The following is a 23766-nucleotide window of genomic DNA, read 5'->3' on the forward strand; positions in this document are numbered from 1 at the left end:
CAACTAACCAATAGGCTTTCTGGTAGCATGTGAAATAGTCTATCCTAAAAAAATGTTCTGTAAGTGACTTGAGTGACATGATTAACGTATTTGCATTATTAACGTAAAATATCAGATGTCTTACACAGATTCTGAAAAAGTCTCCTTGGGGTGGGCTGATTAGTTAAATGTAGCAAAATGAAATTCAACAAGAATATATGTGAGGACCTCGATTTTGATTAAAATCAATGGTGTAAAAAAAAAAACCCACAAGAATTTATGATTCATAAAGAAAAGCCACATTTTATGATTTTGTTTAGACAGAGACCTTATGAAGTAATAGACATTTTGAAATAAATGTAAAAATTTAAATATTCATGAGTTTGTTTCTTAACAATTATTTACACCTACTAAAATTATTTAGGATTGTTGTTGTTCTTAATGGTCTTAATCAGAGTTTTTATTATAACATGTCATTCCATATAAATTTGCCTTCCAGGAAAATAAAAATGTATAATCTTGCTGATACCTGCATTCCAGTATCAATTTCCAATTGTGTATTTGTCTAAAATTCTTAGAAAAATGTCTGCTACATAATCAGCATTTAAAAGCTGTCTATTATCATTATTACTATAGCTGCTTAATATATTTGCTTAGTATAGGGACAGAATATGTTATTTGTTTATCTCATGGAAAAGTTCTTATAAATCATGGGGAATGCTAAATACATTTTGGCTTTTTATGTCTTAAGAACTTAGCTGGATGATGTTTCATATTTTTTCATAAAATATAGTTAACAAATATTCATACAGGGTATATACACTATAAGTCAAACTGTGTCAGATGTCAGTTCAGCTCAGTTCAGTTGCTCAGTCATCTGACTCTTTGCAACCCCATGGACTGCAGCACACTAGGGTTCCCTGTCCATCACCAACTCCTGGAGCTTATTCAAACTCACGTCCATTGAGTCAGTGATGCCATCCAACCATCTCATCCTCTGTCGTCCCCTTTTCCTCCAGCCTTCAATCATTCCTAGCATCAGGGTCTTTTCAAATGAGTCAGTTCTTCGCATCAGGTGGCCAAAGTACTGGAGTTTCAGCTTCAGTATCAGTCCTTCCAGTGAATACTCAGGACTGATTTCCTCCAGGATTAATGATATAAACTAAGAGATGTGATCCTTGTCTCATGGGTGTTATAGATACCATATACAGAAATCAAAGTGAAAGTGTTGCTCAGTGATGTTCAAATCTTTGTGACCCCATGGACTGCAGCTGCCAGACCCTTCTGTCCATGGGCTTCTCCAAGCAAGAACACTGGAGTGGGTTGCTATTTCCTTCTCCAGTGGATCTTCCCAACCCAGGGACTGAACCCAGGTTTTTTGCATTGCAGGTGGATTCTTTATCATCTGAGCCACTAGGGAAGTCCCACAGAAATCAAACACAAGAATAATATATAGTTGTAAATTGTGGTAAGTGTTATAAAGGAAAATAACAAGGTGTTATGACAAAGAATAACGAGAAAAATTTAGATCAGAGGAGGCAGATTAGCAAAGTCTTTCTGTGATTAATGAGACACTGAAACTGGAACAGAAAGGATAAACAGAAGTTAGCCAGGCAAAGAGTGGGGTTAAGAACTTCCAGGCAGTGGTAACAGCATGTTCCCAGAGCCAAGAAAAAGCTGGATGTAAACTTAGTGAGCAATGGGGAGAGGGAGAGAGACGGTAACAGAAGGACCTAGAAACAGATCATGTAGAATCTAGCAGAACAGAAACTATCTAATGCCAAGGCTTGAGCTGTTAAAGTACAGTGCATGCTATTTCCCAGGTTTGAAAAAGTCTATGAACTTTATTTTACTATAACTCCCTACTTACCTTATTGATAATAGCAATCTTTTTGAAAAAACCATAAGAACATACATTTTTTACCCAAATAATGATTACTACAAGTTTATAACAAATATATACACAAGCAGTCCACAATATTACTCAATGGTCAATGTTAGGAAAAAAACAATTGGCATCCTAATAAATCAATCCCTATATTGACATCTATAGTAGGAATATAAAAACTTCTTGGTTTTTTCAATTCAAATTTTGAGAAACTCAAACATTTATTACTAAAGATCACATAATCTTCTAAAAAATCCCACTATGTGGCATCCATATGAATAGAAACAAATAAGTATAAAAAAGCACACTAAGCCCATGGACATCTTGAACAGAAATATTATTCAATTCTGTAAATATCCATGCATTACTGAATTCCTTTCATATGCCAACAAAAATTGTGAAAGACTCTGAAGTGGGCAAAAATATTATTAGGTGTCTTGTGTAGTAGACCATTTTGAATTATCTGTACTCTTCAGTCTTTTAGATATTTTACAAATCTAAGTTGTAAAAAACTGAGAGTAATGTAAAAAGTTTTTCTCCAAGTGATTCTTTTTCACTAGGGAAGTACAATGTACTGCCACATTCAATTTACCTTAATGGACCTAACATTCCAGGTTCTTATGCAATGTTGTTCTTTATGGCATCAGACTTTACTTTCACCACCAGACACACCCACAACTGAGAGTTATTTCTGCTTTGGCCCAGCTGCTTCATTCTTTCTGGAGCTATTAGTAGTTGCCCTCCACTCTTCCCCAGTAGCATATTGGACACCTTTCAAGCTGGGGGGCTCACCTCCTGGTGTCACATCTTTTTGCCTTTTCATATAGTTCATGGGGTTCTTGTGGCAAGAATATGGACTGGGTTGCCATTTCCCTTCTCCAGTGGGCCACGTTTTATCAGAACTCTTCACTATGACCCGTCTGTCTTAGGTGGCCCTGCATGGCATGGCTCATAGCGTCACTGAACTATGCAAGCTCCTTCACCACGACAAGGCTGTGATCCATGAAGGGGAATTATCCTTAGTATTTCCCAAAATACAGAAACTGAATCTCTAATACTTCAAATATGCTAGACTTAAAAAAATCTACTAGAAAATAATTCGTAAATATTTTAAAAATCCAAGTTCATATAATTAGGGTAAATCTTTGGCAAATATGATAAGCTTAAATAATTGTAGTTTAAAGATGGTCTTAAAATTTTTTATATGTTAAATATAAGTATATATTTTGTTTTGCGTGGGCTACTTTCCCTAAACACACAGAGGTTTACTGACTGAACAAGCTCAAATTACTCCTAAATTACATGTCAGGTTGAATGTAATTTCCATGATCTTTAAGTAACAAACTTTGGATTGATATTAAAGTAATTAATGGATAATCATTAGAAATCTGGATAATTTTTAAATAAGAATTAGGAGACATCGATTACTAATAATAAATAAAAATTTTTACTGTGGTGAAATATATGTAACAAAGTTTACCACTTTAATCAGGGTACAATGAAATGGCATTAAACAAATACACAATGTAATGCAAACATCACCACTATTCACCACTTTCATCATCCCAAAAAGAAATTTCCTAACTTTTAAACAGTAACTGCCCACTCCCTGTTTTCATCTATCTTATTTTCTGTCTCTATGAATTTTGACTATTATGAGTACCTCAAGTAAGTGAGTTCATATAATACTTTTCCTTTTATTTCTGGCTTATTAAATTCAGCATAATGTTTTCAAGTTTCATCCATGCTGCAGCATATATCAGAACTTCCTTTCTTCTATGGTTGAATATTTCTATTATATGTATATATTTTGGTTATTCATTCATTTGCCAATAGATATTTGGGCTATTCCCATTTTTTGGCCATTACGAATAAAGCTGCTATAAACAGGAGTCCTTGCTTTCAATTCCTTTGGGTATATAAAGAATGGTAGAATTGCTGCATCACATGGTTAACTTTTAGAACCACAAAAGTGTTTTTCACTGTGGTGGCACCGTTTTATACTCCTTCCAGCAAAAAAAAAATGCACAAGGGTTCCAATTTCTTCAGATTCTCTGCCTTATTTGCCTCTACTTATTTTCCGGGTTATTTGCCGGACAAGGGTGGTGGTGGTGGTGAATAAAACACCTAAATGGATATACAGTGGTCTCTTATCCAGGTTTTGAATTGCAGTTTCCTAATGACTAGTGATATTGAGTATCTTTCTGTGCATGTTTCTATTTGTATACATTCCTTGGAGAAATGTCTATTTAAATCCTTCACTCATGTTTCAATTGGGTCCCCCCCACCCTTTTTTTTTTTGCTACTCAGTTGCAGGAATTCTTATATTCTAGATACTAATCCTTTCTCAAATGTGTTTTGGAAATATTTTCTTTCATTCTGTTAGTGGTCTTCTCTCTGACAGTATCCTTCAATGTACAAAAGTCCTTAAGTTGATAAAGTCCAATTTATCTATTTTTCTTTTGTTGTACTGATTATTAATCATTATTTTAAGTTTATATACCTTTGCCTATTTTTATTTTTTATATAAATTGTAAAAATTTTCGTCATGTTTATGAACATGCTCCTTTTTGCCACTTTAACAAGCAGTAAGAGGACTTCATGTTGCTGTAGAAAATTATACATGTTCATGAGCTTTGTTGTCTGTTAAAATATGCATGTCAGACAGTTCTTAATTACTTACCCCAAGTTTTCTCTGTGAAATAGAAAAGACTTACTTTCACTAAAAGTATACCAAAACAAGTTGCTGAGCAACTGTGATAGAGATATGCAACTGAGCATGTGTTTTTATTTTTTTAACAAAACAAACCAACAAACAAAAAAACACTGCTCTAAAGCAGCAGTCCTGAAACTTTTTGGTCTCTGAGCCCCTTTACAATAACTATCAATATTTACTGAATTAGAAATCGAAACAAAATTTTACAAATATTAATTCATTTGAAAAAAGCAATGATCAACCTGTTGCATGTTAAATAAATATCATACTATTGTGAAGATAGTTTTCGTAATGTGAGTCATCTGAAAAAGGACTGTAGTCCTAAAGCAAAATATCAATTTGTTCCAGAATATTTGAAAAAACATAACAAATGATACAACTTGGAAAGTGAAGATTATTTCCTTCGATTTGTAATGCCTGAAAATAAGTTACAAAATGTGTTAAAATATATATTCCCCTGAAACAAAGTTCACTTAGTTTTGATGGGCTTCTTTCCTTGGCTTACTGATGAGCGCTTTTACCTACTATCTATGTAATCTGCATAGACGGCAGAAATTCAGTGTCTTACCAGAATAATTTTCTTTGCTACATGTTAATTTTGTTATATGCTTGGGTTCTTAAGCAGAAAAAGAAAAAAAGCTTCCTCAGTTATGAAAGAGTTAATTCTTAACAACTGTGTACCTTTTGTGCTTTTATTTTATAGTCATTTTGATTTGAAAAGGCCTAAAAATTATTTCTCAGGCATCCATGATCCTATCTTAAATCAAGTATCCAAATTTCCTCTGACAACTCAAAGTCAAATCTTAAGTATAGAACAAACTATTAAAAATTTTCAGAATATCTTTCACTTAAAACTATCTTTGAGATTTCCTGGCAGGCACCTAGAAGTCACAAAAAGTTCTTTTAGCACAGATATATTGGTGAAAGATATAATTAGACTTGTTTGATGAGTTACAACTATAAATTTCATGGAAAGTTGCTGTGTCGAAAGAAAAGCCCAGTCTTCTCTTGGTTAAGTTTATATAAGCAAACTGCTTTTAACCATTTCATTAATTTTGTGCTTTGTGTAAAGTCCTTAGATAACTGTCAATTCCTCACAGACCCTAATATTTTTACTCTAAGGTAATATACTGCTTAAGACTCTTGAAAGAAATGTATTCCACCCCTCAATAGAGAATTTTACTCTCTTCCATTCTGATATTACTGGTAACAGTTAATAACTCCAGCTATTAAGTTCTTGTTATCTACAGATGGATTGTGAGGCTTACCTCAAAGTTATGCGATAAGCTGCAGACCAGAGCTTGTACATTTACCAAAGAAGGACAGTTTTATAAGCCTCATGGAAAGAACTGTACCAGATACTTTTAGCTACTGACACTTCAAAGAATATACCCTTGGGCACAGACTGCTTAAGTCATACTACTGTTTAGGTAACTTTTATACCGTAACAGTGGACTGAGTGAGTATTTCCAAAATACTTTCCAAAATACTAGTATTTCTCATTAGTCTAAGAGGTGAAAGTTTCATGAAAGCAGACTGCTAAGCTAAAATCTAATGGAATGAGAATTGATTACCTAGGACTAAGTAAACCAAATAATTTTTTTCTGACTATTTGTTTGGAACATAAATGTTCTCTTTTCTGCATATGTGAGAAAATTCTTTTTCTTTTCTTCTCAATCTATGTATAACCCACACAATTTCATAGATTCTGATTTCTTAAAACTAGAAGTATTTAATTGATTCCCTCAGAAATCAGAAACTCTTACTAGGTCCGCTAACTTTTCTTGACAATATAGTGATTTTCACAGATTTATGAAGAATGTCCTCCTCTCTTAACAGGATATATAACTGGACAAACTGATGGCTGAACTAAGGATATATCTGTATCATGTTCGAGAATGGTGTCCATTTAATCAGATATGACTACCACTTCTGAAGAACAAAGATTGGCTATACTCACAAAGCTAATAACTGCAAAGCCTTCTTAGGAAAAATGACCTGATACCTGGAGTAGAGGGTCTTAGCTTTGCATGTGGTAAGGAAGGTCACTTATATGTGGTAATGAAATTTTGGTGACCTGGAAAAGAGAGGAATTCATCCCATAACAGGTACCTGCAGGTAAAACAGAGTAAAGGGATTGTCTAGGGCTCTGTTACCTGAACTTGGAATGGCAAAAACAGAAACTTTAAAAAGTAGAATCTGAGATTCTCTCTGAAAATTTCCAGATAAAAGCTAATTTTTCAGCCTCACTAACTGCAAAATAAACTCAGAGAGGCTATCTGGCTAGTTAATATCTTGCTGCAGCTAAATAATCAATCAAGCCCAAACTAATGAATGAGACCAGCCATTTTTTTTGCATCAAAAATCATCTTTGAGGGAAAAAAAAAAAAATCATCTTTGAGGTTATTATGATCGGGGGTGTAGAAAGTTGTCTGGAAAATGGGCAAGAAAGATTATTAAAATGTCCTGATTTGTATACTCTTCTGGGTTATCTGCACTTTTTACTTTCACTATTTTACAACTTTGCAAGTTACAGAAAACTAATACTAATGCAAATTATTGTCTATAGCAATGGAAATACATTTTGTCTCGAGAAGGAATATTTGATTATTACCCTGTGTATATTGACCGAGTTTTGTATCTATTTATAAATTTACGCCAGTCTTTGTGACTGATGATATATGTATGTATCCTTTTTTTTTTAACTTTGAATGTGTTTAACAGCTTACTGCTCTCTCATTAATTAAATAAAATATTTGACACATTTTATATTTCTATGAACATTATGATTAAACCTTAAAAAATACTATCCTTTAACATGTATTGTACTATGTTCTCCAAAGCATTTGATTTCATGTATTTGTATAAATACATTTCTGACTCCAATTGTGCTCATGGCTTAAAGCTCTATTGCTTGAGTCAGCAAACTTTCAGAGTAAATATATCCTATTACTCACAGTGCTTAGGTTGTGCAATGAATTTTATCATTCAAATATTTCAAACTAAGGTCCAAAAATCCTAGTTCTCATTCTTCAAAAAAATTTGTACTGGCTAGTCATCTCCCAGAACATCATTCTTTCTCTCTCTCTCCCTTGCACTGACAGGTGTTACATCAGAGAGGTCAAGAGTGATGATTCAGGAGCCAGACTACCTGGACTTGAATACCCAGTTAGATCTCTAGCTGGTTATATGTCCTTTACCAATTAGTGCTTCGATTTTCTGATAAGTAAAGTGACAATGCATGTAAAGTGTTGGTAAACATATATAAAATAACATATAAAAGTAAACATATATAAAATGTTTAGAAGAGTGACTATTATTTTAATATAATTTAATATATTAAAATCATCACAGGAAGAAATAATAAAATTATGTGTGTGTATATATTATGTAAATATATGTAACATATATTACACATATATTATATATATAGTTGTTGTTCAGTCGCCCAGTCATGTCAGACTCTTTGTAACTCCATGGACTGCAGCACGCTAGGCCTCCATGTCCCTCACCATCTCCCAAAGTTTGCCCAAGTTCATAGCCATTGATCAGTGATGCCATCTAGCCATCTCATCCTCTGATGCCCTCTTCTTCTGCCCTCAACTTTCCCAGCATTAGGATCTTTTCCAATGAGTCGGCTATTTGTATCAGATTTTCAAAATACTGGAGTTTCAGCTTGAGCATCAGTCCTTCCAGTGAATATTCAGGTTGATTTTCCTTAAGATTGACTGGCTTGATCTCCCTGCTGTCCTGTGGACTTTCAGGAGTCTTCTCCAGCACAACAGTTCGAAGGCATCAATTCTTTGGCGCTCTGCCTTCTTTACGGTCCAGATCTCACAATCATATGTGACCAGTGGGAAGACCATAGCCTTGACTAAACAAACCTTTGTCGGCAGAGTAATGTCTGTGCTTTTCAACATACTGTCTAGGTTTGCCATAGCTTTCCTGCCACAAAGCAATCGTCTTCTGATTTCACAGCTGTAGCCACTATCTGCAGTGATTTTAGAGCCCAAGAAGAGGAAATCTGTCACTACTTCTACCTTTTCCCCTTCTATTTGCCATGAAGTAATGGGGCCAGGTGCCATGATCTTAATTTTTTTTAATACTTAGTTTTAAGCATATTACATATGTAAAAAATATACACACACACACACACACATACACACACACATGTACACAATATGTATATTCTTCAATTTTCTGACCAAAACTTTGCAAGTGTCTCTGGTCTTTTGTAATGGTGTGATTTATCTCCAGGTAAATCAATAATATTGGTAGGCTGCTAACTCAGCATTTTCTCTCTTAAGTTACAAATACCTGCTCTGGGAAGACAGACTCTTCCTGACTGGTCCTACCCATCGAACATAGTTTTCTCTACGCTGTGTGCTGTGGCTAGTCGCTCAGTTGTGCCCGGCTTTTTGCGACCCCATGGACTGTAGCCCATCAGGCACCTCTGTCTATGGAGATTCTTCAGGCAGGACTACAGGAGTAGGTTGCCATACCCTCCTCCAGGGGACCTTCCCAACCCAGGGATAGAAACCCAGTTTTCCCATGTTGCAAGCAGATTTTTTATCGTCTGAGCCACCAGGGAAGCCCATTATTTCCCAAAGGGAAATCAGCAACTCTGTTTCTTCTCACAGCAGGCAGCAGATTTTCTTGTAATCAATGGATCTTGGGGACCACTATTACTATGTGGGACTTCTCCAGAAGATTTAATTTCTGCCAGTGGGATAAGATTTCTTATTATGTATCTCCATGGCTCTCTTGCCTCTTTGTCTTAAATGCCTCTATGTTTGGAGTTATGCAAGCATATTGCAAGCATTATACAAAGTATAGCTGTAATTTTTTCATGCTTGGATCCAGTCTCCTTGAAAAGACCTTTACACTTATTTAGTAATCAGAGGGGCAAGATTTATTTATCCCTTGTTTTCTCCTGTGTGTTGTTGTTGTTCACTCACTAAGTCACGTCTGACTCTTTGTGACCCTGTGGATTGCAGTACACTAGGCTTCCCTGTCCTTCACTATCTCCGAGAGTTTGTTCAAACTTAAGTCCAAGGTGTAGATAATGCCATTCAACCATCTTATCCTCTGTTGTCCCCTTCTCCTCCTACCCTCAATCTTTCCCAGCATAAGGGTCTTTTCCAATGAGGCAGCTCTTTGTATCAGGTGGCCAAAGTATTGGAGCTTCAGCTTCAGCATCAGTTCTTCCAATGAATATTCAGGGTTGTTTCCCTTTAAGATTGACTGGTTTGATCTCCAAGTAGTCCAAGGGATTCCAAAAGTCTTCTTCAGCACCATAGTTCAAATGCATCAGTTCTTCAGCGCTTAGCCTTCTTTATGGTCCAACTCTCACATCCATACATGACTACTGGAAAAAACCATAACTTTGACTATACAGACCTTTGTCAGCAAAGTGATGTCTCTGCTTTTTATTAAAAATATACTGTCTAGGTTTTGTCACGGCTTTCCTTCCAAGCAACAAACATCTTTTAACTGCATGGCCACAGACACCATCTGCAGTGATTCTGGAGTTCAAGAAAATATAATCTGTCACTGTTTCCACTTTTTCCCCATCTATTTGCCATGAAGTGATGGGATAAGATAACTCCTGTGTGTCACACTCTCCTACTCTCTGTTCCCTTGAATGAGGTTTCTTACTCAAATATGAAACTTCAGGGATTCCTATTTTATATTTTTCAGTTATTATATGGAAAATTTTTCACCTCTTTGGTCAGACACTACATATTGAGATATGTTAACATGCTTTTTGGTTGCACACCACAGTTGACCTATCTCTAACTAGTGTTTTTAAAGTACTGTATTGGCTCAGGTAACTGAGAAGTCAATAAGGGCTTGAGTAAATGGTCAAACAATATGACCAGGACTCAGGATCTCTCTTTCTCTTCCATTTCTTAGGATTGCTTCTTTATAGTTGGCTCCATTATTGGGAGGCATTACTTTCATAGTTCAAGATAGCAATTCTTTTAGAGTTCTATATGCCCTCATTCATCTTCAATAGAAAACAGAGAGTCTATGTTCCTAGCAGTGTAAATAAAACCTAATAGATGCTCTTGTTAACCTGAACCGTGTTTCTTGAACTAAAACTGTGGCTATACATATGCTGGAGGGTTAGTCAATCTCACCCAAATCATATGACTGGGGAATGTGGTAAAGTGTTAGGAAGAGGGAACTGCAAATGGCTGCTGGAGAGGCAACTAACAAATAACCACTACACGGGGCATTCCTCAAGCTTCTTCGTTTCCTGAAAAACGCAACTTGTCAGTTTGGCAACAGCAAGTATTCAGATCACTAGGAACTAACTACCGAAGAGTTATTCAAATCTTTTTGGTTATTCAAATATTTTTCGTGTAATAACATTATACTCAGAATATGACAACGTGAAAGCTTGATTATGAATACACAACTTACAAATACTTCAGTTTGAAAACCAGGATAATTATTATAGTTGCTGTGGTTGCTTTCTAATATGAGAACACAAAAGACAGTTTGGTATATTTTGAAATGTTTATAATTTATAGTGAAGCTATAGCTGGAGAATTCAGCTGTCGACTGAAATTCTTAATCATTTTATTAACCAATATTTCCTTTTTCTACTTGGCCTTTGACTTGGCTAAGCTTGTTTGTAACCAGGCGTGGCTTGTTGAAGAGAGGGTTAAAGTCATCATTTGGTAGCTTACCTGCCAAGAGATAACCAATACTAGATTTCCTCCTTTCATCCCCCTGAAATTCTGGATATTTTTTCTTCTAAGGATTATAAACAAGATTATTATACTTTATTACTTTTCTTATTTTATGTTCATATCAGGGACTGAGTTTTTTTTTTTTTTTTTGGCAGTCATGGTCTAAATTGTCATTGCTTATTTGGTTATACTTACCAGTTTAATCTTTTCTAGTCAGACACAAAGTACCATTTTCACAAAGTACCATTCACAGCTAATGACTGAAAGAAGTGATGGAAAAAAAGTGAAAGTATTAGTCTGACTCTTTGTGACCCCATGGCCTGTAGCCTGCCAGGTTCCTCTGTCTATGGAATTCTTTGGGCAAAAACGCTGGAGTGGGTAGCGATTCCCTTCTCCAGGGGATCTTTCCGACTCAGAGACCTCTTGCATTGCAGGTGGAATCTTTATTGTCTGAGCTACCAGGAAAGCTGGAAAGAAGTGATACATACCCTTAAAAGTACAAAGCCTCAACTCTCTAAATGGTTGTAATGCAAACACAGTTATAGAAAAGAAAGATGCAAAATCATAATGAAAAAAAAGCAAGATTGATATAAATTAAATATTATTTTGACCAATCTGTTTAGATTTTTAAAACTTAATGTGATCTTCTTACGGGATTATCTTAATTAAGGCAGGCAATATATTTAAAAGTATGTGATGAAATTACTAAAGAAAAAGACTTCTGAGTCATGAATTTCTTGGAAATCATGTGATGAAAGTTCATTGCCACATACTATATAATCTTAATGATGTTAGAGTACTTCAGGTACAGGAGAAACTATTAAATTCCTTGATGGAAGATACTCAGTGGCACTTATATTTTCAACAAAAAAGCACTAGTGAAGGTCCTTCAGAATAAAACACATCTTCTGTAATAAGTTACAACCTACCTCCAAGGACAGGAGATAGGCTGTATGCTTGCAAAATCATTAATGCAAAAGCCTCTTGTCTTACCGGTTCCTCTGCACTGCCTGTTGCATCATGGGAATAACTGATGAGACCAGGGATGGGCTGCTCACCGTGTGCCATGATAACAGCAGGACTGGTGTAGAATGGATGCTTCTAATGCACAACACATAACAACGATGAATACAATGACAGGAAAACATGAAACTACACAGGCAAAATGACTGGAAAGGAAAAATGTTAAAAACAAATGGAACACTGAGATGCCCAAAATTCGCAAATGTATAATGACAAAATTAGCTTAGAATTCAGATGGTATACGCTTTTTTTAAGGTTGAAACTGATGGTACTTTTAACTCTTTTAATTAAGAGTAAAAGAAAGAGAATATATGATGATTTAATAATGTACCTATTTCATCAATCTGTTCCATAAAAACAAAACAAAATGAAATAAAACAAACCTCACACATAACTTAAATACTTACTACCCTAAGTAAGGACTTAATGGATCACTGAATGGATCTGGAGATGGAATGATCCAGTTTTCAGTGAAGGAACCATCTACTAGTTGGCTGAATGGACACTTCAAAAGCAGCTCTATGATTCTTTTCAATATACATGTCAAAAAATCCTCTCATGCTAAGCTCGTAGCTAAAATTTCTGGATGAGCCATAAAACTTTAGGAATTACTTCATATATGATTAGATTACCAATCTTTACATTCTCGATCAATGAACAAGCATTACTTCCAGAAGGGATATGCTACTGTCTAAAGATTTTAAATTATCCAAGGTGGGTTATATGACATATGGTTAATAATGTAAATCATGTTCTGTGACTCTGAGATGACAATGAAATTTACAGCAGTAATGTATGGTACTATTTACTGTACTAAGTACTGTATGGTACTATTTACTCCCAGAATTGCCTGAAGAGAACTTGCAATATTTTGATATTGCTTTAATAATATTTATTGCTTTATTAAATTAAAAATACAAATACCTTACATCCCTTTCTTCTCCATATGAATGGTGTAAATTGTGTGCAACAGTTAAATAAATGGTAGTTAATTGATGAACAGTCTTGTCTTTTAAAAAAAAATTATTAATCTTTCTCAACTAATTCCTTGAACCATCTTAGGTCTCTTACCCTCTTTTGATGCTCCTTTAAGAATCTGTGAATATTTGATGTTCTGAATACATAAACATTATATATTTAATATGATCACAACACTGACATCTTCACAGAGTTCTTAAATGTCACATTGTTTATCATGGGAGCTACTACTTCAATAGGTAACAGCAGAATCTTTAATGCCTCAGAACTCAAAACAAAAATGTTTCAAGAGCTCAACATAATGGAGGGAATACAGCTGTAGAGTGTCATGAATATCCCAGTTCTTTTTAAAGGACGCCACAAAGTTGTATTTAACTTATGGAAGAATGGGATGGAAAGAGAGATGAAATCAATACATTTACCTGTGGGTTCTTTAGGTCTCTGGGTCTCTCTCAACAGGCTTACCTTGGCCGCAATGGCTGCTGCAGTTATATGTGATGAAGAACTATCTTCTGTTGAAGCAACACCACTATCTTTCTTCTCTTCTTCCTCTTCCTCACATTGAACCCCTTTGTCTTCTGTCTGTTTATGGGGGCTAGTTGTGGGAGGAGGGGAAAGAGGTGGTGGCGGGGAAGGTAAATCTTCAAGTTCATCATGAACTTCCTTTACTTTTACAATGGCATCACGTAAAAGGTCAATGGCATGAGGTAGGGCTGGTAGTATGAACTGAAAGCATTCCTGTATGCAAGAGGAAGGAAAAAAACGAAGATAAAGTATTTTTATAGGCATGCAAGATGGGAGCAATCAAATTTATTTGTGATTTTGGATTTACTTGTGATTTTCTCTCCATCTGTCTTAAGAATGAATTATATTTAATGTATTGTCTTTGCAATGCGAAATATGAAGTAAGCTGGTATATATTACAGTACTCTCCATAAGCTGAAGAACTCCACTATATAAGCACACAGCAAATTTTTTTTTTTAAGTAAAATTTCTATACAACTTTGGGATTTAAAGATAGATTATGAGAGAGCAGGTAACAGTTTTTACCTTTCTAGTAAGAGAAGGATACTAGAACTAACAAACCGACTGAATACTGAACTATTTTATTCAGAGAGCTTAGGTTCCGATTACAATTGTAAAGTACAGATAGATAAAATTGTACAATATGTAAAAGTAGATGTAAGTTTGTGCAGCATAAACGTCAAAACAGTCTCTCTTTTTTTGGAAAGGCATGAAGGAAAGTACAGCATTTATTGTAGGGTGCTAATAAGTAAGCAGAACAGGCAGCTAATGCCCAAAATATGTCCATTATCACCTATAAAGTATCACCAAAAGAAAACAGGTGAGAACTTTAAAATCAGAAAGTAAGGCCAGATAAATCTGAGGAATATATTTGAGCAGAAGACTTTGTCTTTCACATGTGAAGCAACTTACCTTAAAATCTAATATGTAAAGAAATATCTGTTACTGGAATACCTGGAAGGTAACTAACCTTTTACCTCCTGGAAAAAATTGTATAGTAAGGAATTTAACTCTAATCAAAGAGAGGTCTGGCTTTTATTCTCTGCTTTTGGGAGGTGATCTCTAGTTCCTTATTATATCATGCCTGATAACAGTGTCTCTGTCTGGGGGCTTTAGCCACTGAACAGTCTAATAACATGGTTTATTATGAGGGCTTTGGGAAACATGGTATCAATTTTACCTCTGTAAAGAACTGGGAATGGCTGACTAAAGGTCAGCCACATGGGCAATATGTGATCAAGTTCCAATAAAAACTCTTAACACCAAAGGTAAAGGAGAGTTAGCATAGGTAAAGGAGACTGTGTATAGTTAACAATGTTCTATGTGTGTTGTCTTATAGTGGGCTTCCCCAGTGGCTTGGCAGTAAAGAATCCTCCTGCAATGCAGGAGAAACAGGTTTGATTCTTGTGTCGGAAAGATCTCCTGGAGGAGGAAATGACAACCCATTCCAGTATTCTTGCCTGGGAAATTCCAGGGACAGAGGAGCCTGGTGGGCTACAGTCCATGGGGTCGCAAAGAGTCGGACATACCTTAACGACTAAACAGCAACAACAATTGTCTTACATTAACAGGAGGTGATGCTATCTATGACTCCATTAAAGAGAATGACCACAAGTTCCCCAACTATTACCTCACTTAGACTCTGCCATATATACTCCTTTCCTTGGCTGATTTCATCCTGTATTCTTTCCCTGTGATGCAACATACTCATGAGTATGACAGCTTTCAGTGAGTTCTGTGAGTCCTTCTAGTGAATTATTAAAAGTAAGGGTGATTTTAGAAATCCTCTCAATTGAAACTGATGACAGAACTGGTTAGTCTTGTGGAGTGCTCCACAAGAAGTTAGCCGGCTAACTTCTGCAGCTGGTCAAAACTCCTTACAGTTGGTATTAAGAAGTGAGATTTGCCAGAAACAGCCTGATTCACTGAAACTTGTGACCCGGGAAGAGGAAGGAAGAGAATGTGGGGGATAACAAATCTTTAGAGTCTCAAAGAATACAGGGTCCCCCAAAGAATGGAATTGCAGCTGTACTGCAATTAGTTATTGGAAACAAAATTAGCAGTTAAATTTGGAAATGGAAGATCTAACTCCTAAGGAGTTACATCAATACACAAACAATAAATGGTATCTGTACTAGCTAAAACAAAAGTAATGGAGAATGTTGAGGTAGAGCCTGAGGCTGGGTCAAGCTTGGCTTCTGGGTGGTCTGACACGTAGCTGCTTCCCATGGAAAAATTTATGTTGAAGCAATAAATAGTAAATAAAGTTGGACTGATTCATAAGAAAATGGGGAAAGAGAAACAAGACATTCACGGGACTTGTCCTAGCAGGGTGGAAATATTTACATGGTTATTAAGAAATGTATGAATGAAGTGAGTATTGATGGGGTCAAAACAGATGTCTTAAAGAAGCAGTGTTGTGCTGAGTGGACAGATGGGAGATCTACTGATCTCCTAACGTTAAGGGATCCTAAGCAAATTTCTATTTACACTTGTTTGGTGGAATTTAGAAAGACAGAAGGCAAAGAAACCTTACCTTGAATCACCTTAAGTGATGGCCCCATAATCTAATCAATATGAGGTATGACAAAAGGGTCTGCATTCCTTGGCCCAACCCAGGCCTTAGAATTCCAAGGCCAAATGCATACAAATGGCTAAACTCATTCGGAGACAGATAAGAGACTTTTCTGGGACTCCTTGACCTGGGGGCTCCATGTACTGTGATTCTAAAACCTGTTGAAATACTAATGGGAGGTGGGAGGAGTATAGTTAGAATAGGAGGCTATGGGAATGCAGCAGTTGATGGGATTAAGGTAAACATTGAGATAAGAATTAGAATGTTAGGACAGTGAAATTTATGTGAATGGCGAATTTCTACCTGAATGTATTATGAGGATGCAGGTTGTGCCTGGAGAATTCATCCCCTATCTCACACTGTAAAACAGGAGGCATGTAAATCCAGTCTTCTACTTGGACATGCTAAATGGAACCACACAGATTATTAATTTGCTGTACAAAAGCCTTGTGTGGCATGCAGACTAGGGCTTATAGCAAAAACCTGTGAGTGCCACTCAACGACTGTTGGAATTTTGGACCAAAAAATTTCCATTTGAGAGACAATTACTACTTGCTATTGGACTTTAACTGAGACTGTCCTTATGACTAAAGGGCACACAATAACTCTGAAACCTGAAATATCTATAATGCCTTGGTAATTTCAGAGAAAAGCTCTAATGAGGAACGAAGGCAATGCCCAGGAGAGTTCCATAATAAAATGGAAATGTTGCATATAGAATCATGCTACCAGGAGAATGCAAGGAGGTACTCACGAGCAGGCAGCCTCTTTTCACCTAGGGCTGACTTCGGAACCACCTGAGGAGCTGCTGGATCCTATGGCCACTTGGGCCACTTGGGCGGTGCCCTATAAACAGCTTTCTATTGATCAACAAAGAGCTGCTTGGTTTATGGATGGCAATTCCAAGGTGAAGGGACAGCATCCTGTTTGGAAGGCCGCCACTCTGATTGAAGAAGGTAAAAACAAATCAGCTCCATGGGCTGAACTGCTTGTTTGCTCCTATATCTGGGTTTTTACTGACTCATGGGAAGTGTTCAAATGGCCTAGTCACATGGTCAGGCAGATGGGCAATGGAAGACTGGTCTATTAAAGGTTTACCTGTATGGGGTATGGCTCTATGGAAATCACTCTGGGAATGTAATGGGTATATTAAAGTGGACTGTTAATGCCCATCAGAAGAACTCCCTTTCAGAATTGGAAGTTGACTAGTACTGGACAGCAGATATCCTGGTATACTTGCTTGACATGGCCACCTGGGCCCATGAGATGAGTGGACACTAGGGGCCTATAGAAGGCAGAAACGGGCTGAATCTAGATATATTCCTCTTACACTATGAGGCACAAATGCCAATAAGAACTGTTTTGTCTGCTAAAAAGAGAGACAGAGATGGCAGAGGGCTATGCAGCGAATTCCCCAAGGGGAAAGTCCTACGCATACCTGGCAAGTTGGGCTGATGTTATTAGTCCAACTAACTACAAATGGGTACAAGGCTACAAATAAGGTCTACTAGGTTTAGACACTTAATCTGGATGAGCTTTGTTTATTGCAGAGTAGATAAACATGCTCAATGGATTATAAAAGGACCAGAACAGAAGATACTGTGTCAGTGACCATGGAGGCACACATCTTTAGACCAAGGAACACACTTTCATCTTCAGAGCAATAATATGATAGAAAACTGAAACGGGCAGTTGAAACACTTGTTGTCTAAAATGGGAGGAGATAAATGCATGAAGCCTTCATTAGTGTATGATCATATTCAACATCAGGGAGGCTAAGTGAGTGTTCTCTCCAGACAGATTCATCTGCTTTTCTTGTGAGAGGGGATGGAAAAGGATGTTTGTACAACTACACTTTTCTCTTTACAATTATCCTTTTTCTTTTCCCCCCACATCACCTGAACGCTCTTCTTTTCTATGTGATGCATAGTGGTCTGAGGACCAGGGCTGTAACTGTGGGTGCCAGAGGCAGGGATGATTCTTAGGCTGAAACTGTAACTATACTTATAAACCTTTATGTCAGAATTCCTAAGGGTCTGATGGTGCAGACTATGTCTTACTCCATCTGGCCAAATTGGGCTTAAGAGTAAATGCAATTATATTGCCTGGTGTTTCAGACTGCCCACTAACTCTGTACCTATGTAACCTTATCTTATATAAATGGAATGGATTGAGAGGGAAGTACTTGCTGAACTAGTATTACTGATGGCCATTTGGACCAGCCCAGTGGCTAAATCAAGTCTCATTCAAGATGTTCAAAGGAAATGCTTGAATATAAATGGAAAGAAGGAGAAATGGTAGTTGAAGGTAAAGGAATGAGTTTAAAGGGGTTATGCAGCAGGGAAATCCAGTATTACTTTGTTGCCTCAAAAGTAGCTTAAAACAAGGGATGATACTGTTTCTTGGCTCAGCTGTAGCAGATGCTAGAAAGGGAAGAGGCATAGGTTGCTTTTGGAACCTGACAAGTCTGTAAACCTGAGGAGCATCGCTCTGGGATACATCTTGATCATATGATATGAAGACGACTAAGTTAACTGTTTATGTGTGTATAGGATTCCAGTAATGTTTCAGTATCTATTGACTCTTATTTTTCAGGTTATATTTACTACTATACTATGATATAATACAAGCACTGTTAGTAAGATTATACTGCTGATATTGATGGCCACATGTACTGGGGATTTGAGTTAAAGCCTTCTCAATATGTAACACCAATGGGAAATCACTGGCCTGAGCAAGAGAGCTAATTTCTATGGTAAACAGTTCTGTGCGAATGTATCGTAGGGTACAGTAACAGAAGATCAAGGTAGAAAATCAGTAAATGAGTACAAAAATATGAAAATTTGTATAATGGCTTTAGAGGATGAATTACTCGTTTCCCTAAATTTAGTCCTATCTCTCTCTGGCTCCTCCAAATCTTAGGCATATTCACACTACTACTATTGTTGTGTCTATAATATAAATGCTATAGTAAATATAGATGCTCAGCCAGACAAATACTATTGTTTAGTTGTAAGAAAGCCTTGGTCAGAGGCCAGGGGGTAGCTTGTATAATGAAAATTTAACTTTACCCAAAGAGAATCTGGCCTATGCCCTTAGTTACTGGGAAACGAAAGGAGTGTCTTTTTTCTGTCTGGAAATTTTTGCTACCAGGCAGTCTAACAGTGTGATTTATTATGGAGACTTTGGGAAATGTGATTTTTGGCTCTGGTAAGTGTTGGAGACTACAAGTATTAGCCCAGCCTCTGGGAAACGCAAGAGACTAAAGGTCAGCCATACGGGCAATATATGATGTACCTCAAGAAAAATTATGGATGCTAAGGACTTAGAGCTTCCCTGATAAGCAATAAACACCTTGTGTCATTACATACTGATGCCCAGAGTAATGTGTTCATGACTCCACAGGGAGAAGAGATTAGAAGCTCTTCTCCATTTGATACTTCTTTATTCTGTCTTATGCACCTCCTTCCCCAGTTGATTTTAATCTGTATCTTTTTCATATAATAAACCATAACTATGAGTATACCACCTTTCAATGAGTTCTCTGAATCTATGGAGTGAATTATTGAAACAGAGGGTATTTTGGGAATGCACTGAACTGCAACTGGTGTCAGAAGTGAGGTCTTGTAGAGGGCTCCAACTTCTTGTATGGCTAACTCACAGCTGGCCAAAATTTCTCAAACTAAACCATATATATCTTAAGACTGCTTACCTGAGATCCTTTCTTGCTACCTGGCAAGTTAATTATGAGAGTTTTCCCTCTGATTCCACATACAGGCCTGGAAGGAAAAAGAAACTGGATGAATACTAACTTAGCATGATGGTTGGTTTAAATACATTCAACAAAGACCAATCATTGTTTTTATATGTGAACAACTTTTTAAGGAATAAAACTGTTACAGCTAAATATTTACCAATTATTATACAAATTGGGTACTCTCTCTGGCTGAGGTTTATATAACAATGGTTAGTGTGGTAGATTAGAAAAATGTACTGAACATGAAATCAGAATAAATTAGCCACTTTAAAGAAATAATGGCGAAATTATCTTCTTTTTCTAACTTCAGCTTTTTCATATCTCTTACAGTTCTAAGAATTCAATGAGATAGCATACTAAAAATGACTACTATAGGAATGTCTATGTTCAAAAGTCTAACACGTAAGGCACTCTGGCATTGAGTGAGATGTTTAAACTCTTGTTTCTCAGGAAGTCTATAAGTTTTGAAGTAAGAATAGACTTTTGGCCTCAGTGGGAGAAGAAGAGGGTGGGATGCTTTAAGAGAACAGCATTGAAACATATGCATTACCATACGTAAAATAGATAACCAGTCCAAGTCTGATGTATGATACAGGGCACCCAAAGCTGGTGCTCTGTGTCAACCTGGAGGGATAAGGTGGGGAGGGAGGTAACACAGGAGTTCAGGGTGGAGAGGACACATATAGACCGATGGCCGATTCATACTGATGTATGTCAAAAACTATCACAATATTGTAAAGTAATTATCCTTCAATTAAAATAAGTAAATAAATTTAAAAAAAGTGAGACAGGTCTCTCATAGATCAATAGCACTGGGGAGAATTTAGAGAGCTCAGCTATTGACTGATAAATTGATAAACAAGAGTCAATTTAAAGTATAAAGGTCTTTCAGAGTTCACTGCAGATTTTCAGGTCACTTTAAAACCAAGTGGTTAGATAAGAAACATAAGCAGTTGAAAAGTATGAAAGCTGGAATAAAGAGTTGGAGGCCTAGATTTCAAATGAGAGTTTGAATCATGCTCTTCCAATAATTGGCTATGTGACTCTGACCTGGTAACATATAATTTCCATTATTTGAAAACAAAAGGACTAGATTCAATTAGTCTATTTCTAAAATTTTATAATTCAGATTGTAAGTCACATAAGAATGTTTTTCTACAACTTTTAATTGAGTTTCTTATTTAACTTTTTGAAATAACCTAAAATTGTCTTGTATTTTATTGTTTTTCTTATCTTAGAAAGTGCTCATAGCTATTTAAAACTGTCCATACAGCTTTCCTTTTAATTGAGATATAATTGACAAATAACATTATATTAATTTTAGGTGTACAACATGAGGATTTGATATAGGTATATATTACGGAATGATTACTACAATAGATTTAGCTAATATCTATCACCACACATTGTACAATTTTTCTCTTGTGATGAGAAATTTTACAATCTATTCTCAGAAAGTTTCAACCAAACAGTATTATTAACTATAATCAACATGCTGTATATTACATCCCCAGGATTTATAAGGAGAAGTTCGTGCCTTTTGACTCCTTTCACGCATTTAACCCACTCACCAACCCCTGCCTCTGGCAACCACCAACCTGTTTCCCTGTATCTGGTGGTTTAGTGGCTAAGTCGTGTCCAACTCTTGTGACCCCATGGACAAAGGAGCCTGGCAGGCTACAGTCCATGGGCTTCTCCAAGCAAGAATACTAGAGTGGACTGCCATTTCCTTCTCCAGGGGATCTTCCTGATCCAGTGATAGAACCATGGTCTCCTGCATTTCAGGCAGATTCTTTACTGACTGAGCTATGAGGGAAGCCCAATCAAGTCTCTGTATCTATGAGTTGATTATTATTAGAGTACATATACAAGTGAAATCATACAGTCTTTGCTTTTGTCTGACCTATTTCATTTAGCACAATAGACTCAAGGTCCATTCATATTGTTACAAGTAGCAAGATTTCATTTTTCATGACTCATGTCCTATAGCATATATGTACCTCATTTTCTTTATCCATTCATCCATCAATGGCCACAGGTTGTTTCCGGGTCCTGGCAATAATGTTGCAGTAAAGGTGGAAATGCAGATATCTTTTCGAGATAGTGATTCTGTTTCCTTTGGATAAATATCCAAAAGGTTATTTGCTGGATCAAATGATAGTTCTATTTTTAATGTTTTTAGGAACTTCCATACTGTTTTTCCACAGTGGCTGCACATAATTACACTGTCATCAACAGTGTATGAGGGTTCCCTTTTTTGCACACCCTCTCAAACACTTGTTATTTGTTGTTTTTAATAACACCCATTCTAATGGGTGTGGAGTGATATCTCTTTGTAGTTTTGAGTTGCATTTCCCTAATTAGTGATGTGGAAAATCTTCTGATGTGTCTGTTGGCTAGTTGTATGCCTGCTTTGGAAGAGTTCAGAACCTCTGCCCATTTTTTAATTTTTTTAAAAAATTGTTCTTTATAAATTTTGAGTATCAACCACTTATAGACATATGATGTGCAAGTATCCTCTGCCATTTGGTAGGCTGTATTTTCATTTTGCTGATGGCTTCTTTTGCTGTGCAGAGCTTTTGAGTTTGATGTAGTCCCATGTGGTTAATTTTAATTTTGCTTCCTTTGCTTGAGAATAAATATCCGAAAGATATTGCTAAAACTAATGTCAAAAGCATAATGCCCATGATTTTTTTCTGGAGTTTTAAGGTTTCAGGTCTTACATTCAGGTCTTTAATCCATTTTTATTAATTTCTATATACAATCTAAGACAGGGTCTAGTTTCATTCTTTTGCATGTGCTATCTGGTTTTCCCAATACTTTGTCCATTTCAGGTTCTTTGCTCCTTTGTTGTAAATTAATTGTCCATATATCTATGGGTTTACTTCTGGGCTGTCAAATTCTACATTTTTCTTCCAATATTATGCTGTCTTGATTGTTACAGATTTGCAGTATAATTTGAAATCAGGGAGTGTAATATCTTCAGTTTGATCATTTTTCTCAAGATTGCTTTTCTATCCAAGGGTCTTCTGCTATTTTTTACAAATTATAGGATTTTCTTTGTTCTATTTCAATGAAAATTATCATTGTATTTTGATGGGGATTCCATTGAATCTACAGGTTGCTTTAGGTAATGCGTACATTTTAACAATGCTAATTCTTGCAACTCATGAACATGGACTATCTTTCCACTTCTTTGTGTCTTATTCAGTTTCTTTCAACATGTCTTGTAGTTTTTACTTCCTTGGATTAAAATCTTCCTAGGTATTTTAATTTTTGTTGCAACTGTAAAATGAATTGTTTTCTTAATTTCTCATTATGCTAGTTCATTCTTAGCGTACAGAAATGCAACAGATTTTTGTATGTTTATTTTTATCCTGCAAGTTTATTTCATTCATTTATTATTTTTAATAGTTTTTCTATGGAATCTTTAGGGTTTTCTATATATAAAATCATGTCATCCACAAATGCTGACAGTTTTACTTCTTCCTTTCCAATTTGGACTTTTATTTCTTCTTCTTACTTAATTGCTCTAGCTAGAATTTAACCACCATGTTGAATAAGACTGGCAAGAATGGTATCCTTTTCTTGGTCCCAGTCTGAGAGGAAAATCTTTCAGTTTTT

General features: G+C 36.2%; 1 protein-coding gene across 8 annotated transcripts in view; it reads right to left on the reverse strand.

Moving 5' to 3' along the window:
* GPHN (gephyrin) overlaps positions 1-23766 on the reverse strand; it is a 524395-nt gene that overhangs the window by 213245 nt on the left and 287384 nt on the right. For 4 of the 8 annotated variants that reach the window (XM_043918808.1, XM_043918810.1, XM_043918809.1 and 1 more), the window contains exons 6-8: positions 20098-20164; positions 13751-14023; positions 12278-12385 (exon numbers count right to left, since the gene is read on the reverse strand). In XM_043918808.1, the coding sequence (XP_043774743.1) occupies positions 12278-12385; positions 13751-14023; positions 20098-20164 (448 nt within the window). The remainder of the gene's footprint in view (positions 1-12277; positions 12386-13750; positions 14024-20097; positions 20165-23766) is intronic. The other 4 variants (XM_043918814.1, XM_043918812.1, XM_043918815.1 and 1 more) reach the window with 1 other exon arrangement.

The sequence above is a fragment of the Cervus elaphus genome, chromosome 12 (genome assembly GCF_910594005.1).
Source record: "Cervus elaphus chromosome 12, mCerEla1.1, whole genome shotgun sequence".
In the NCBI taxonomy this organism is placed as follows: domain Eukaryota; kingdom Metazoa; phylum Chordata; class Mammalia; order Artiodactyla; family Cervidae; genus Cervus; species Cervus elaphus.